This window comes from Solea solea, chromosome 5, assembly GCF_958295425.1.
Source record: "Solea solea chromosome 5, fSolSol10.1, whole genome shotgun sequence".
Lineage (NCBI taxonomy): Eukaryota > Metazoa > Chordata > Actinopteri > Pleuronectiformes > Soleidae > Solea > Solea solea.
Window position 1 is genome coordinate 3,311,373 of NC_081138.1, and position 15,532 is coordinate 3,326,904.

The 15,532-nt window shown below is 40.9% G+C and overlaps 1 protein-coding gene across 6 annotated transcripts in view; it reads left to right on the plus strand.

Moving 5' to 3' along the window:
- tjp1a (tight junction protein 1a) overlaps positions 1 to 15,532 on the plus strand; it is a 105,503-nt gene that overhangs the window by 63,457 nt on the left and 26,514 nt on the right. For all 6 annotated transcript variants that reach the window (XM_058630085.1, XM_058630088.1, XM_058630086.1 and 3 more), the window contains exon 3: positions 14,692 to 14,748. In XM_058630085.1, coding sequence (XP_058486068.1) covers positions 14,692 to 14,748 — 57 coding nt within the window. The remainder of the gene's footprint in view (positions 1 to 14,691; positions 14,749 to 15,532) is intronic.

A 15,532-nucleotide genomic window follows, 5' to 3' on the forward strand; every position in this document is an offset into this window, starting at 1 on the left:
CCTTAGCGATCCAATCACAGGGCGCCTCCAAGATCTGATCACAAAAACAACATCCAGAGGTGGTTTAAGGATACATGTGGTTGTACTCCTGAGCATGCGTTAACGCAGTCTTTCCTCAGGACACATTAGAGACCATCTCCACAGCTGAAGTCATCTAACCCACTGCAGTTTACACTTCTCTTTGCCCATTTGTTGATTTATTTGTAGCCACTGATTAACACTCATTAGCACATGAGTTCTCTATTGTGATGAATCTTATTTCATGTTACAGCAGTGTGAGTAGTGCATCGATTATTAACAAGAATGATTATTATTATTCATGTCTTCTTTTTTAATTATCATTTAAATAAGCATGACATGATCATCCACCTGCTTAATACTCAGTTTTATTAGATTTTTGGTTTGTTTTTTCATTGAAATGTTTGGTAGACCGTTATGTTTGAGTCTAACTGGGCCGAACCATTTTTCAAGTGAGTCTCTCTGGATATAAAGGTACAACAATTGATCAATAATTCCATTCCTCCTGTCAGCATAATGTAATCAATTGATCTGAGACTGAAGGACACTTCTGCACCGCCCCTGGTCTCTGTTCACAGCCTCACAACTTTGTCATGACAAGAGACTTTGATTAATCAGATCAAAGGGCTGTTCAAGGAGAGAGCAGGCGCTCTGCCGGCAGTTTCACCACTCCATCTCTGCATTTGGGCTTATTAGGGTGATTATTTTCATATTCGATTTAGCTGTCAATTGTTTTCCTGAGTAATCAATAAGTTGTTTGGCCCAAAAAATGTAAAAAGTTCAAAAATTGTGATTAGTGGTTTTCCCACAAAACAAAACTTCTTCAGTTTTATTGATTTTTTTTTTTTGCAAAGAAACCAGAGAATTATTATTATTCTGCATACTGATCCCTTCCTGTGTCCAGCATTGAAATATAACGTCCTGCACTGCAAAGAAACCTTTAAAAGGAAATAAGTTTAAAAGACAGTCAGAACATAAACGCAGTAAAACACATGTCAGCATCAGTGAGAGAGTTTCAGAGATGGGCAGATTGCCTCAGGTTCCTCTGTCTGTGCTCATCTGGTGACAAGAGCTCAGGACAAAGAGACATGATCCCAAAATATGACCGTTTTAATAACCTGTGGATGAAACTCGGCAATCAACTTATTTCCAGCAGTCCTGCCAACTGCAGCTTTAAATGTATCAGTTAAAACTGCATTTTCCAGATGTAGTGTGGCTGTGTGGCTTGATTGAAATGAATGGATGGAAATATTGGTTGGTCCCTTGATCTTTATCAAACAGCCAGCTTATTAAGGCGAGCACACTCCCAGCTTGCCCTGCGTCCTTTCAGGCATAGCAGGACAGGTCTCTGCAGGGATTTATCATTCCCACTACAGGCATGAGGGATTTGACACTGGGTGTTTTGTGTGCAAGAGAGCTAGAGAGCAACCGAGAGAGGGAAGACAGAGATAGTGCATCTGGCATCTGTGGCTCAGCTGGTTAGGGAAGAGAGAAAAGAGGCTGGAACAGATTCATCCCAAGGCTTGTTGTCCTACATGCCTTTGCAGAGAGACACACGCACACACACACAGACACACACGCATGTGTGCATTTGCTTATCTTTCCCAGTATTGGGCGTTTTATGTCATTTCTGTCTGGGAAACTGATTCATTAGCCTTTGGTAGACACTGTCAGCTGCTTTTTAACAGTTTGCATCATCATTCATGCTTCATATCTCCTTTTATCAAATATGCACTTATATACACACCCCATTCTTTTATTGAAATATGCCTGGGAATGTCTCAGCATAGAGCACCATGGTGGCTTTGCTATTGTCCAGAGATGTTGGTACAGACTTTCTCTGTTTGCTGGAAAATTGTCTAAGTGAGATGCATCCACAACTGCCGAACACTGAAACTCAGTGTGGATTCTTCTACACGTAAATACACTTGGACATTAAGCAAACTGGCAGGAGGTTCTCTAGAAAACTCTGAGGATATTTGCGGTCACACATCCTGCCACCTCACACAAACTCTTGAGAATCTGTGGCGTCTCTGAAAGCAGAATTACATGCTCAGTGATGCCTCTTGAACCCTATTGTCCTTTCTGTAGTGTGGATTAGGGAAACCCATCAATTAGCTTTAAATAGGGGGGAATTTCGAATAGATTCCTGTGGGCCATAAAGTATGTTAATCATGCACTGTGTAGTTAACATAACTCTGACTTCTGTATCTGCAGTAAAACATTTGGATTATCGGCAACGAATGAGTTGCCCTCTGGAGACAACATAGACATATTCATGGACTGAGTCTATGTGCATCACGGATTAACATAATTATAAGGCTTCATCATAATTTTGCAACAGTTGTACTTTGTAATTAGTTAGTTTGTTGCATTGGAGAGTGGAAGCTTCCTCCCCAGTAAGTCTTCTTTTGGATTCTTGTTTAGTTATCATTAAAAATCATTTATGTTTTATCTCTCTGTGCCCATGCATATCGTTCAAGAATGCACGGGCCCCCTCCCTATCTCTCATCTCTTGAGGGAATGGTAATTATGTTGCCAGTTGAGTGCTGGGAAAATGGCCGCTACAACAGTAACTCATTAATTCACTATAGATTCTGCCCCACAACATGCCTATTGTAGCAAAGTCCCGAGAAGGCTTGGGAATGCTATTGAGTGGGCTTGGCTTCTCGTTTTATGGCAACATGTGAATCTGCAGCGTATGAGCTGTGGTTCAGTGTTGCGTAGTTTGGAAGATGTTGCACAACATAAAATTTGAAAGGCAATTTTTTTTTTATAGCTGTGTAAAATATTCAAACTGCCTGCTCCACGTTTATGTGTGAACATTCTAATTTAGACGTTATAAGCGTAGTTGTGAGTGGATTTTGTAGTTAAATTGTGGCACAGGAGGCGCTCTGCATTTGTCCTTGCTGGTACTAGTAGCTAATAACAGCCCCGCATGTGTGCCGCAGAGACAGGCAAACATGAGCAGACTGAAAGACCCCTTGCTGAATCACTCCTTTGTGTAACGTGTGCTTGTGGGTCTCTTTGTGACTGCTTACCCATGTGGTACAGTGAGTCTCGCTGCTGTCAACCCAGCCATAGTGTGAAGTGAAAACCATCATTTACAAACACTCAAACACGTTTGTTTCTCGATACTTTGTGACACACCTTTAACACGTTGAACTCTGTTACTTGACTTTTGTCTCCAAACAACCTGTCCACGTGTTACACTGAAAAGTTTGACGATACTAGCCGTAAGTTTAATGTTCAAGATGATGTCAGGTCAACTGTCAGTGCTGTAACTTCAGGATTAAGGTTTACTTGTCTAGAGGCATCATCTTAATTGTATGGCTCCAAACTACAATCTCAGGGCATTAAGTCTCATCATGTGCTTTCACACATTTTTTTATGTGACAGAATCATTTACATTGTTCTTACTCCTTTAATCCTCTTTAATTCAGTACTTGATACAGAGTTGACTCACTCTTGATTTATTTCAAACTGATTTGGTGGTGATGTTGGAATGTGACCTTTTATTTCGTGCTTAGTTCCAAGGAGAGAGAGAGTGATTGGGATAAAGAGGCAAAATAGTAACAGAAAAGAAGGTTGAGGCAGAACGATCCAGAGCATAAGGCAAGGAGAAGGTGAGGGAAACCGCTGTCGACCTTGTCTACTTATCTGCACATTCCTGCAGTCTGTGTGTGTGTGTAAATGGGTGGGGTAGGGTGAGAATACCGATAGTTGTGTGCACAGTGATTGGCTGAATCCATTTGTTTCCAGTGCTGGATCTGGTTAACGTTCTCAGCGCCTTGGCAAAAACAAAAGCCAGTGTAGTGGGTGTGTGTGTGTGTGTGTGTCTTTTTCTATCTGTGCATGTGTATGTTTTGTCTGGTAAAATGTACCAAAAACAAGAACTGAAAAAGTGAATGTTGATATAACCTACTATGTGTAAAGCCATGTGCCAGTGCTTCCCTGAACTGTATGCAGTCCATACTATCAACCCACTACGTGTTTGTCATGTAGACACTGGCAACCTGCCATAGTCAAATGTTGTTCCAGTTTTAGAATGAACTACACTTCAATGTGTCTAAGTTAATGTTCTTGCTCTGCTTCTGCGCTGTAGATCAGTGTGCAGTGTGTTTGCCTTGTGTTCACTTGCATGTGTCTTATCATTATTGTGAATACTGTTCATGAAGAGAACCAGACTTGTTTTCTGCTAGACCCTACCAGGGCTTTCTATTGCCAAGAATCTGGCAACAATAATAATAATATAAATGTATATAATTATACATATGTTATATGTATAAAGTGAGAGTAGAAGAATGTAGAGACATGTGCAGTGTCTGGTCTAATTGTCCAGAACCAGAAGCAGAGGAAGCTTCACTTCGTCACCTCGCTGACCGCTATCCGTCTCATTTTCCTCCTTCCTCGTCTGTGTCTGTTCTTTATTCTTTTTCTGAACGCAAATACACCATGTCTTTCAAACAGATCATCAGTTCAAAACATCACGTTTACGTCGATCAGACATGTGATGGCACTAAACCAGGAAGTTGATGATGATATACCAGCCCTCTCATTCAGAATGAATACATTTTTCCCAATGGGCTGTATCAGATCACAGTTTTCAGATTGGCATGTTTTTATTCTCATCTGACTTTTATTCCGATTACTTGTGTCCATTGTAAACGAGCAGTTGGAAGCTGTCAGAAAATCACTGTCAAGTTATTTTATTGTATCAATATTTTTTTACACCCCTATACCCTATCATGAAAGAATCTTCTCTTTCATGCACTAGGGTGTGTTCAAAGCTGAAGAAACAGTCAATTGTTGAATTACTTAGGTTATTAAAACATTTTGACACTCTGTCCACCTCTGATCAGATGAGCATGAACAGACACATTTATTTAATATGCAACTCTGCCGTTTTGCGTTTATTGTGTTTGTCTAACTCACTTTTCTACACAACTACAAGAGTCTTTCCTCTTGTAGTTGTAGTGCTATGTCTCTCTGAACTGCTCTGTGATTGGTCAAAGCCTCCCATAATGCATTGTGTAGGAGCGTTGTTGTCCCTCGGATCACTTGATATACATTATGCTGAAGGTTATTCTGGAGTCACTGATCAATAGCACTGGAAAAGAAAATCCTGCTTACCAGACTGTTTAACTCCACCAATGCTTAGTAGTGTTGCGTACACCCCCCTACCACTGAATTATTTTGTGGAAAACATGGCACCCGCGTTTGTGCTCATCCAACATTTTAATGACTGGAAGGAAAAGAGTAAAGGAGAGTGAGAAAGAGAGAGAGAGAATGACTGTGTCAATCATTAGTCATCCCATTTGAATGATATTAAACTTGATTCATTTGATTCAGAGATATATCCATGTTCTTAACCATTTGTATCAGGTATGGAGCTTACTTAGTATCTGCACACCTTAGAGCAGGAAAAAAAGAAAACTTGTCTTTATAGCAAAACAACTTTTAAGCCCTTTCACTCTCCTTCAGCGAGGCCCTCAAATGCCAAAAGTGAGCCGTGTCCCTGTCAAACTTAAAAGTTAGTGACAAACCCACAGCCTGAGCTAAACCAATGTGAAGGATTGTGGAAAAACAGAGAGTCAGAATCGCCTCAGATGTTACCACTCCCCTCTGTGACCTCCACACTCTGCCTCTCCTCTAGGCAGAGAGCAATTATTGTGCTTGAGCTGGGTTGACTTTGCTGCTGGATAAGCTGCACATTAGATGCTAGCCTAGCCAAGCTGCGTATCTGGCTCAGTGGACAGCAGTTAGTTAGTCCACAACACTGTGTTGAGTGAAATGAATCTGCAGTCACACCTGAGCCAGGGGCTTTACTAAAATACTTCAGTTCATTAAAGTACTTTATTTAATTCATTTGCTTGCACATGGATTAAAAAAGAAATATATAAAAATAGCTACAACAGTAACAGTGTTACAGTGTCAACAAACGGTTAACTGTATGGCACCCCTGGAGAGTTGTGATTTATCTAGAAGCATAATCACCAGTCAGCCCAGTCTGCTTCACAGAACTAACTGTACACAGTAACTAACTGTATCACCTCGTCCGTCTTTACTGCATTTTTTCATCCTTCATCATTTCCTGTGCTGAGGATGTTGTGCCTTTTGTCAGATTTTTTGTCTGTTTGTGACCAGCAGAATCCACGGAGTTAAGACCAAAATGGGGTAGTGATCGAAATACAAATTCAGATTTTTTAAAAAGGGGGGGGGGGGAACTAAATGTATAATTTACATTAATAATTTAAAAATAAATAAATAATGGTAACTCCTATAGGTCTAAAGTAACTATGTAGCCCCATTGCTTTCATGTGTGATTTACAACTTCTCTCTGCAATAACTTAAAACCTTGAAAGTGACACTGCCCCAAACATGAACACATATGACACAACAACACACAGTGCAAGAGAAACTCCCCCAAACTGCCATCCATCCATCTGTTTTCATGAGACGGCCGCGGTAGACTACAGATGACTATGGAAGCATAGCTCAGATTAACATTTTAATCCAAAAGCCTGGATTATAGGTTTTGTATTTTATTCCTACCCTCACTATTCTAGGAGTGAGTCTGTGTCAGATAGTTGTAAGTCAATGATTTGTGTGTGCGTGTGAATCCTGTATGTTGTGCTGAGAGTGGTCACACTCCAGGGGTTTTTAAGTAGAGCCGTGTAACAGAGTAGAGCTGCTGTTTGAAACTAATTAACTCAAGCAAATACTATGAGCACAGCTCCATAATAGCACATCAGTTCTGACTGAGGCTCTGCATCATCACCGTGTCGTCATCTGCCCATTGGCTCCTTGCCCTCATCTGCACACCCATGTGCATTTCCAGCCTCTGCCTTTAAAAATTGTTACCATCTGTTCAACACTGACGTGACAGCAGTTATATGGTTAAGTTTGTTGTTATACAGGACAGGGCGGGACCACGTGTCGAGAGGCGTTTTGCAAGCTGAAGATCAGAAGTGTTACCTGCAACCAGGCCAGCAGTCAGTCACAGTGGTGTCCACTCATATATGTGCCATACTTAATCATCTGTTTTCCTCAAAGTGGGAACATAATTTACAAATTGGCATCATGTTTATATCGAAGAAGACTCGGAAACTAGTTAACTTCTTATTAACTCTTCCAGAAAGTGTTTCCCGACATTCTTGGTACCTGCTCAGGTGAGAACCGCTCGCTTGGCATCTCACCAGAGCAGAAAAAAAAGCATTATACTATACAATATACCGTCTATGGGCAGCAGGACACACAGACATGAGAATCATGGGCGTCATGCATAATGTGGCTACTTGCAGTCAAGTGTCTGCCCTCCAGAAAGAGCATGTGTCTCTAATTATGTTTTGTTTGAGTGTACTGCTGCCTCACTCCTTCCTTTGGGTCCAGTAAGAGGGGAGATATTGTTACCATGGACACAATTGCCCCAGCGATGGGGAGAGCTGCTGGTACAGGGTGGTGACTCTGTGAGAGCGGCTAGTCTACAGAAGTGCTTTATAGCAGTTAAGAAGAACTGGAACCAGCTAGTAGCAACATTTTGACCTTGGTGTTTATTAATAGAAACACAGGGAGCTTAATCACCTTCTTAACATTGTCCTTGTCTTTTAATTACTGCACTCTCTCAGTAGGACTGTCACTATTTATTTGGAATGTTGGATGTAAAGTTCACGATTAAAATGTATGTACGTGCTGGAAATGCAGGCTGCCATCTCTTAAAGTGACATCTGCTTTGGAGGAGAGACGCGGTTGTCACAGAATACCTGTTAATAACCTGTGCCGGGGACATCTGTGGGCTCTGAGCACATGTTTTTTGTCTACTGGTAATATTGTAAATAAAAAGAGAGCCACACTCGACCCCTATAAGGTTGACAGACTTGTTTTCCTGTCAAATAAAATCAGGAATTAAGTTGCGTTGTTTGCCTTGACCAACATTATTACATCTTAAGCTTTCAGAGCTACCTCCTGTCAGTGATGTTTTTGTCAGGGAGTGTTTATTTCGTCCTAATGTACTCACTGCTAGCAGCACTGTTAATGAAGAAGCAATTATTTAAAGTTTTATGAAGATAATGAAAACTGTAATGTAGGGGGATTGACTTTATTAGAATGAATTATGGGTCCTTATAAATTAATTCAAAGATGTTTTTTTTTTTTTGGAAGAAATGACAGCCCCTGTGAGTAATGTCTTAGGTTCTAGGTTTCAAAATGAGGTGAGCTATACAAGGAGGAATTTTCAAAAGTTAACACAGGGATTACATTTGAAGCTGAAGCTATTTCCTGCAAACAGGAAGTGGAGTGTTTTCCTGTGGGTGCTGTGGCTGCTCTTGCTTACATCCTGTCTCGGGCTATCAGAGGCGAGCAGGCACAGTGACCTAAAGCTTTGTCAGGTTTTTTTTTTCCCCTCACCCTTGTCGTCATCTAGACACTCACTCCTGCCACAGCCCATTGCTCTGTGCCTTCTCCCTGTACCCCAGAATAGCGTGAATAATGTGAATAATGAATTGTTTTTCATGGAAAGGCAGGAACGTCCTATCTGCTTTTTACAAAAAGGTGCCTCATAGTCTTTGCATCTGATACTCCCACTGCATGAAACATTCCTGTGGTTCAAACACTGGGCAGCTGGATGAAGGGAGTTGGTGAGTAATGGACCACTGGACAACAGTTTCATTGGTGAAACTCCGATAAAGAGCTTCTTAACCTCCTCTCAGCTTATGACTCATAATATGACCTCACAGTCACCTGTCACTTAGTTTATTGCAGAAACTAGGCAAGGTCCCTTTTATTTATAGAGAGCATTTCATTACAAAGAAACAAAAGCACAGCTATAAAAGCGGTAGAAATTGACATACATATATCCATATGAGACATATCTATAGTAAAAATGCACAATTCAATAATACACATAACATAATAGTTAGCATTTTGGAGATATACTGAAGAGCTGAACCATGTAGTGCTTTAAAAACCAATATGAGGTGTTTAAAATGAATTCTCTATTGAATGGGGAGCAAAGGAAGTGATTAAAGTGCTGAAGTAATGTTCTAATACCAGTAAGTATTCTTGCTGCTTAATCCTGAATGAGCTGAATCTTCCTATTGAATGTGTTGGTTGTCCAGTGAAACAAACATTAGAGGTAACGAGGGATGTGCTTTGGCTGCACATCTCTGTGCTATCGAGTCAAGGGAAACTGAGGTTGGGAATCACAATTTTTCAAAAATACTACCCCTATTCTAGTGATACAAAGCTAAATGCAAATCGGTGAAATATTCCTTTAACTATTTTTGTGTACTCAATATTCTCAGCTTCTTTGTGCTCTGCAGGTCAGCACATTTGTCTCAGCTTCTGGCTTGCCAAAAAAAGTTCAGTGGTGCACGTCAGCTGACTTTGGTCCACAGATTTTTGAAACTGAAGGCCGCATTTGTGCTCCGTTTGTACCGATTCTCTGTGAGGAAGTGAAAAATCTGATGAATATGGAGAGTGAGAGGTTTGCGTCGAAGACTTGCATGCTTGACCCGACCCCATTTATCATAGCTGTCTACAGCAGGTTATTATTGTCCATTTCAGCAACTAATTTTTCCAGTCAGATCATCAGTCTGCCCCAAAGAACTGGATTAGTCTCTGCCTTTGAAGAGCCTGAATGAGCTGTTATCATTTGTGCCGGACTGTGTGTTATGGTGGGCCAGGCAGGGCCAAGTCAGGCTCCCTGTAGCCTGAACAAAGAGGCCCTGTAGTGTTAGATCATGGCTTGTGCATGCGAGTTTGTGTTTGTGTGTGTGTGTGTGGCGTTGTGTGCATGGTTGTGCGTGCGCACAGGCAAGTCCACATGTGTATGGTTTGATTGGTGCTCATTGTTTCCCAGCCCTGGGCCTTGCTGGCCTGAGCTCAAGTCTGACTAATATGAATGTATAAAATACACTCGGCTGCCGTCAGTTTGTGCAACATCAAGCGAACCATTGTTTCACAAAACTCTGTGACTTCAGAGATAAACCTCATCCTTTGTTGCCGCCTGTATTTTTTTATTAGTTTTCCTCCAAACAAATGGGACACACTCGTGTTCATGTTTGTTTTGGCCCCGTGTGTTGTGGGATCTTTGCTTTTGCATGATCTTAAATGTTCCTGTAACAAAATACACGAGATAAGTGAGTTACATGGAGCTACAGCTGGTGAGATTTGTTTTTGGATAAAAATTCCTCCATGTGGGATTGTCTTTTATGAAAAATGAGGCCATGCTGGTCTCGCTCAGTCAAATCACATAATATTAGATGTTGAATTTCACAGTCTAAATGGTTTCTGCTAATGGATCTTAGCTAATAGTATCAGGCAGGAGAAGGTCAGTTGGTTTTGCTCTGGCCAGAGTGTCCAAATGCTCATTTTACCCCCATGTTGCTGTGTCCTTTTCTCACTTAGTCATCTCCTCACATTCATTGCAGATTTAATTTCCATAATAATCTCCTCGGAGAAACAGAGCTGCGGTCCCAGTGGAGAAAATACCCAAGCAGCTGTGTACCTAAGGTCTTTGGTTTAACTTGCATCTGTCATCAACATTACCTGGATTATTTATTTCCCGTTTGTAACGTGATTTGAAACCTGCTTTGAATTTTCAGATAGCAACAGGTCATTTGAATTAATAACAAAACTATCTAGGGGTGGAGATTTTACCTCTCATATACACATTTTCCAGCTTTTTGCTTCATAATTTCATATTGTAGTATATCCAAAGTATTGTGAGGAACCATATGATTTCTCTTCAACCACTCCTATAACTGGAACAGCCTCTGTTGCACTACATAGTAAATTAATCTGTAAAACTCCTGTCTAACTGACTCATATACTTGACCTGTTTCCTCTTACAGCAACAAACACGTCTCCACCCCTATGGCTCTTACACCTCACATGTGCTACACCCTCCCGAGCAACTGTTTATAGTACATGTAGGAGTTTCAGACTTGGTGGAGCTGGTTATTTTATTATTCATTTGTTTCTGAATAGGAGTAAGCCACTGATACCTGATATTAACTAGGCCAAGGGGAAATGTACAACTTTATTTGTTCTGCTCTGCTCTCAGAATCTGTTTATTCACACATAACAACATTAAATATACATTATTATATTTATTATTCTTAATTATACATAATAAGATAATGTATATCCTCAAGCGGGGCTATTTCCTCAGCTGGTATTATGTTATATCCACAGGTCTGATGACTACTATATTTAATCTGGTTGAAGGTTAAATCTGATGTGAATTTAAACAGTTAGAAAGTAGTCAGCTGGAATTGTTTTTAATGTCTAGACATCCTAGCTTTTATGGAAACCCCTGGTTGTATAAGCAGGCCGCAGCCTTGCTCCTCTTAACCTTCTCTCTCCCTGCAAGCCACAGTTCAAGGACGAGGCCACCTGCATGCCTGACCGCCTGGTCACATGACCCCAGTACATTGTTGTTTCTCATGGCGGAGCCTTTTTTCTGTCTGCGCGGACTGCTGGGTGGATGAATGGATGAATGGATGGATGAATATATCACAAAACACTTTGGAGGGAATGGATGTGTTTGGGAATGTCAGGGGGAGCCACAGTTAAATGGGTCAGGGTCCCGCCACACAATGGTGGCATTACTGTGGGAGCTGTACAGGCAGATAGCGAGCAGGGACAGTGGAAGGAGGGATAGAGAAGGGGGACACCCAAGCCTAAGTCGCCAATTATGGACATAAATAACATCCACACAGAGCTACCATGGAAATTAGGGTCAAAGGGTTAACAGTGTTTTCAAGAGGTTCAAGGCTAACTGATTCATTGTCATGCGGTGCAGAGTGAGACGGAAAGACTGCAGCACAAACCCCCATTAGGAGACTTTCAGTGAATGTAATGTTGGGCAGTGTTTACAGCACCACATGCAGAGGTATCATACAGTACATTTACATGAACAGCCAACCCCTGCAGGCTACCTAACACTCTGGACAACTGTGATTTATGTGATTTGGGAACAATGCTAAAGTCTCAAGAAACCCTGAACGTCTATGTGGATGTTTAGGACTGCAACTGAAAATCAATTTCATAATTGATTTAGGAAGAAAGGCCCATATCAACGATAAACAAAAACAAATATATTCAATTTCTTATCATGTAAGATAAATAAAAGCAGATATTTGAGAAGGTAGAACCAGCAAATGTTTGGTATTTTGCTTGAAAGGTTACTCAACTTATTAACATTCAGAAAAGTTATTTAAATTCCTTGTGCACCTTGCTGCTATGAAAATGTGATCTAAATCCAGTGTCTATCTTCTTTTTTTTAATATATCTAGCTATATAAGTTTGTGTCTTTTTCCTCCCAAGTGTTTTGGACATGCTAACAAACACCAGTCACTGTTATACACTCATCAACTCGGCAGTGTGAACCTGTCAGTTTGAAATTTAGAAAAGCAAAGGTGTTGACAGTAATGACCACGATGGTGTTGAAGATGATGGGTGAGAAGGTTTGGGGGATTAGGTGATGATTGAGGGTTGAGGGAGTGAGAATATCACGATGATAGGGTGGACAGGTGACATGGTGTGTTATTTCAGAAGGCTGATTATAGAAGGTGTACTAAATAAGCACCCTGCCATGTGCGATGGCGTTTATGGTTTCCCCCTCTGCCGCTACACTAGACTGTGCTCAGCACTCTGCTGCAGACAGCTGTACCATCACTTGCTGCAGGCAGGGCAGACGGGACAGCAGCGTTGCCTCATCAGCTGGAGGGAAGCAGCGTAAAGATGCAATTAAAGCTGCGGCTGAAGCTGTCTGAGGGTTTGAAACCAAAAAATGAACGCATTTTTATACCTTTCAGTTTTCTAGTATTTCCTGTGCCTTCTTGGTGAGTCACAGACATTGATGTTCATCATTGAGTCAAGAGGAACCTGTACTGCTAAGCTAACGATGCACTGCTTAAATCCAGTGTGGCAGGTGAAAAGTACAGATGAATACCTCACTCTCGAGTAACCCAGACTGACCTAAAACTGGAATGTTCACTCAATCTCTGGAGGCCCGTCAGGTTCTACCGGCTGTTTACGCATGTTGCTGTCATTTATAGTTTTTCCACATGTACACTTTTGCAACTCCAGGAGTTAGTCATGCATATGCAAATAAGCAACACAGTCTGTTTTCCTGATGTCTCTCTGTCTACTAAACTGTTCCTGGCAGAAAGTGTTCCTGCTAAAAGTGAACAGGATACAGAAGGACATTTTGATTTTAGACCAGGGAACCATCAAAGTGAAACTAACGTCGTTCATGTCATGAATCAAATTGAGAGTCCGATTTATGTGGCCACTGATTTAATTCCTTGTTATTCTCTGGTTACAAATATGTGTGTTACTGTTACACGGAGGCACCCTCATAAGTATCATTCGGAGACTATCAAACAACATTCAGAGATTAGTTTTTAGTTTTGCAAAGATAGGAAAGCAATTTTTAAGTAAATCCAGAATGTACAAAGACATTGAGACACATGGCTCAAAAACTGATATTATAATAGTATTTATAAGTGTCCACAAGGATGCCAGACGGCGTGGCGTGGTCAAAATAGAAACTGTAGATTCTCCAAATCCTTCATTCGATTAGATTCTCGATTTTAAGGTCACAATTCGGTTCAATTCTCACTCTTTTTTGGGTCTGCCATTTTTAGACTTGTCTACTTTAGTCTAGGATCATTGGTTTTATGTCATTATAACTCATTGATTGTCTACATGGTGTCCTGACTGATATAATGTCTGTCATTTCTTTGCAATTTACCACACTGAGGCCTTATTGTCAAATTTAAATAATTTATTTATAATATAAATGCAACGTATAAACGATGCAAAACATTTCCACAACAGTGATTTCAGAGAAGCGGGATCGGTCTTAATTCGCAACTTTGCTTGTGCAAGTTATGAGTAATTATGGTGTGAAATATAACCAGCGGTGCCCACTGTCTAGCAGCTGTTGTGCACCGCTGCTGAATGATTGTTGGAGAAACCCTGAATGTATACGCTCATTGTCAATATCAGTATCACACGAGGTCCTTTTTTAGACCTAAGTCTAACAAAAGACCAGATTGTATATCCCTGCCACCATGCTTATCTAAAGCTACATGTTTGCAGTTTTACGCAAGTATGGAGCCGTTTGTGACCTCAGTAAATGATGCATTATATACTGTATATGATATAAAGTTGTTTCAGGCAAAAGCACAACCTTCCTTTTGATGTGTTCTTACAATCAGGGCTGCAACTAACAATTCTTTTCGATTATTCTCTTGATGAATTTTGGTCAGTAAATGTTGAAAAATGTTGATCAGTGTTTCCCAAACCTTGAAATTATGATGTTTTCAAATGTCTTGTTTTGTGCACAAACCAAAGTTCTTCAGTTTTTAATTATTTCTTTATAAGATGGAGCAAAGAAACCAAAAATTATTCACGTTGAAAAATCTGAACAATCACAGAACTCAGACCAATTAATCAATTATGAAAGTGGTTGAAAAACGAAGTAGTCGATTACTAATCAATGAATCGATCCAGCGTTGCAGCCCCACATACAATATTCATGATTCTGAACACTTTCAAAGAGGTGTTTATTACAGATTTTCAGGAGTGTACAAAAAGATGCTTTAATGTAACTTCTAAACCAGGTGACTGATCCTTTCTGTTGTGTGTCTTGCATTGCAGAGTGCAGCGATGGAGGAAACGGTCATATGGGAACAGCACACGGTGACCCTTCACAGGGTAAGTTTTTATGCATCTTTAATCCACTCTTTCCTTTTCTTCCTTTTTTGTCCTGTTCCCTCTCTGGCATCCTAATCCTGTTGGATGTCTTGTGAGTGTGTGTGCCTCTCTCTCCCCCCCACACACACACACACATTTTCCTTCACCATTTGTCTCTGTCCCCCTGCCCATCTATCTGTCTTCTGCCTCTGTATTGAGCGGTCCAGCTGTAGCAGCAGGATGTGTGGTAATGAAACAATAGTCAGCGAGCCCAGATGGCAGGAAACAATGCTAAGGAAGACAGAAATCAGCATTCACTTCCTTACTACTTCATTTCACTTCCTTCCTCTTAGCAGCATATTCTTCTCCTTAACACAACTCCAGGAAAAAAGAGGGTGAGGATAGTTGTTTGTCCTGTGTATTGTCACATGTAATTATCATAGGGTAGACGTCATTAGTTCATTAGTATCCTTGGATATCAGAATCACTGTCCCCGCTGTTACAGTCAATACCGTGAGATAATAAATACACGCATGACTTTAGTCGTTATGTTACTGCATGCTGAATTTCTGAATGTACACTGCTTTGCCGCGCCGTGTCGAGCACCTGTCTAGACGACTCTCTTTGCTGTAATCTAATTAGTAGTGGCTTTATTGAAGGAGCGGCCCAGTGTGGCTTGTGGTTCTCAGACTCCCAGCTTCCCCGTGTTGTTGTGGTTGTAAGATTAGCTATTTCCATCACACGGCTCGCTCCCTTGGCATCGGCTTGTTTTGCATCGACAAAAACAAAGCAGACCTTAAACTCT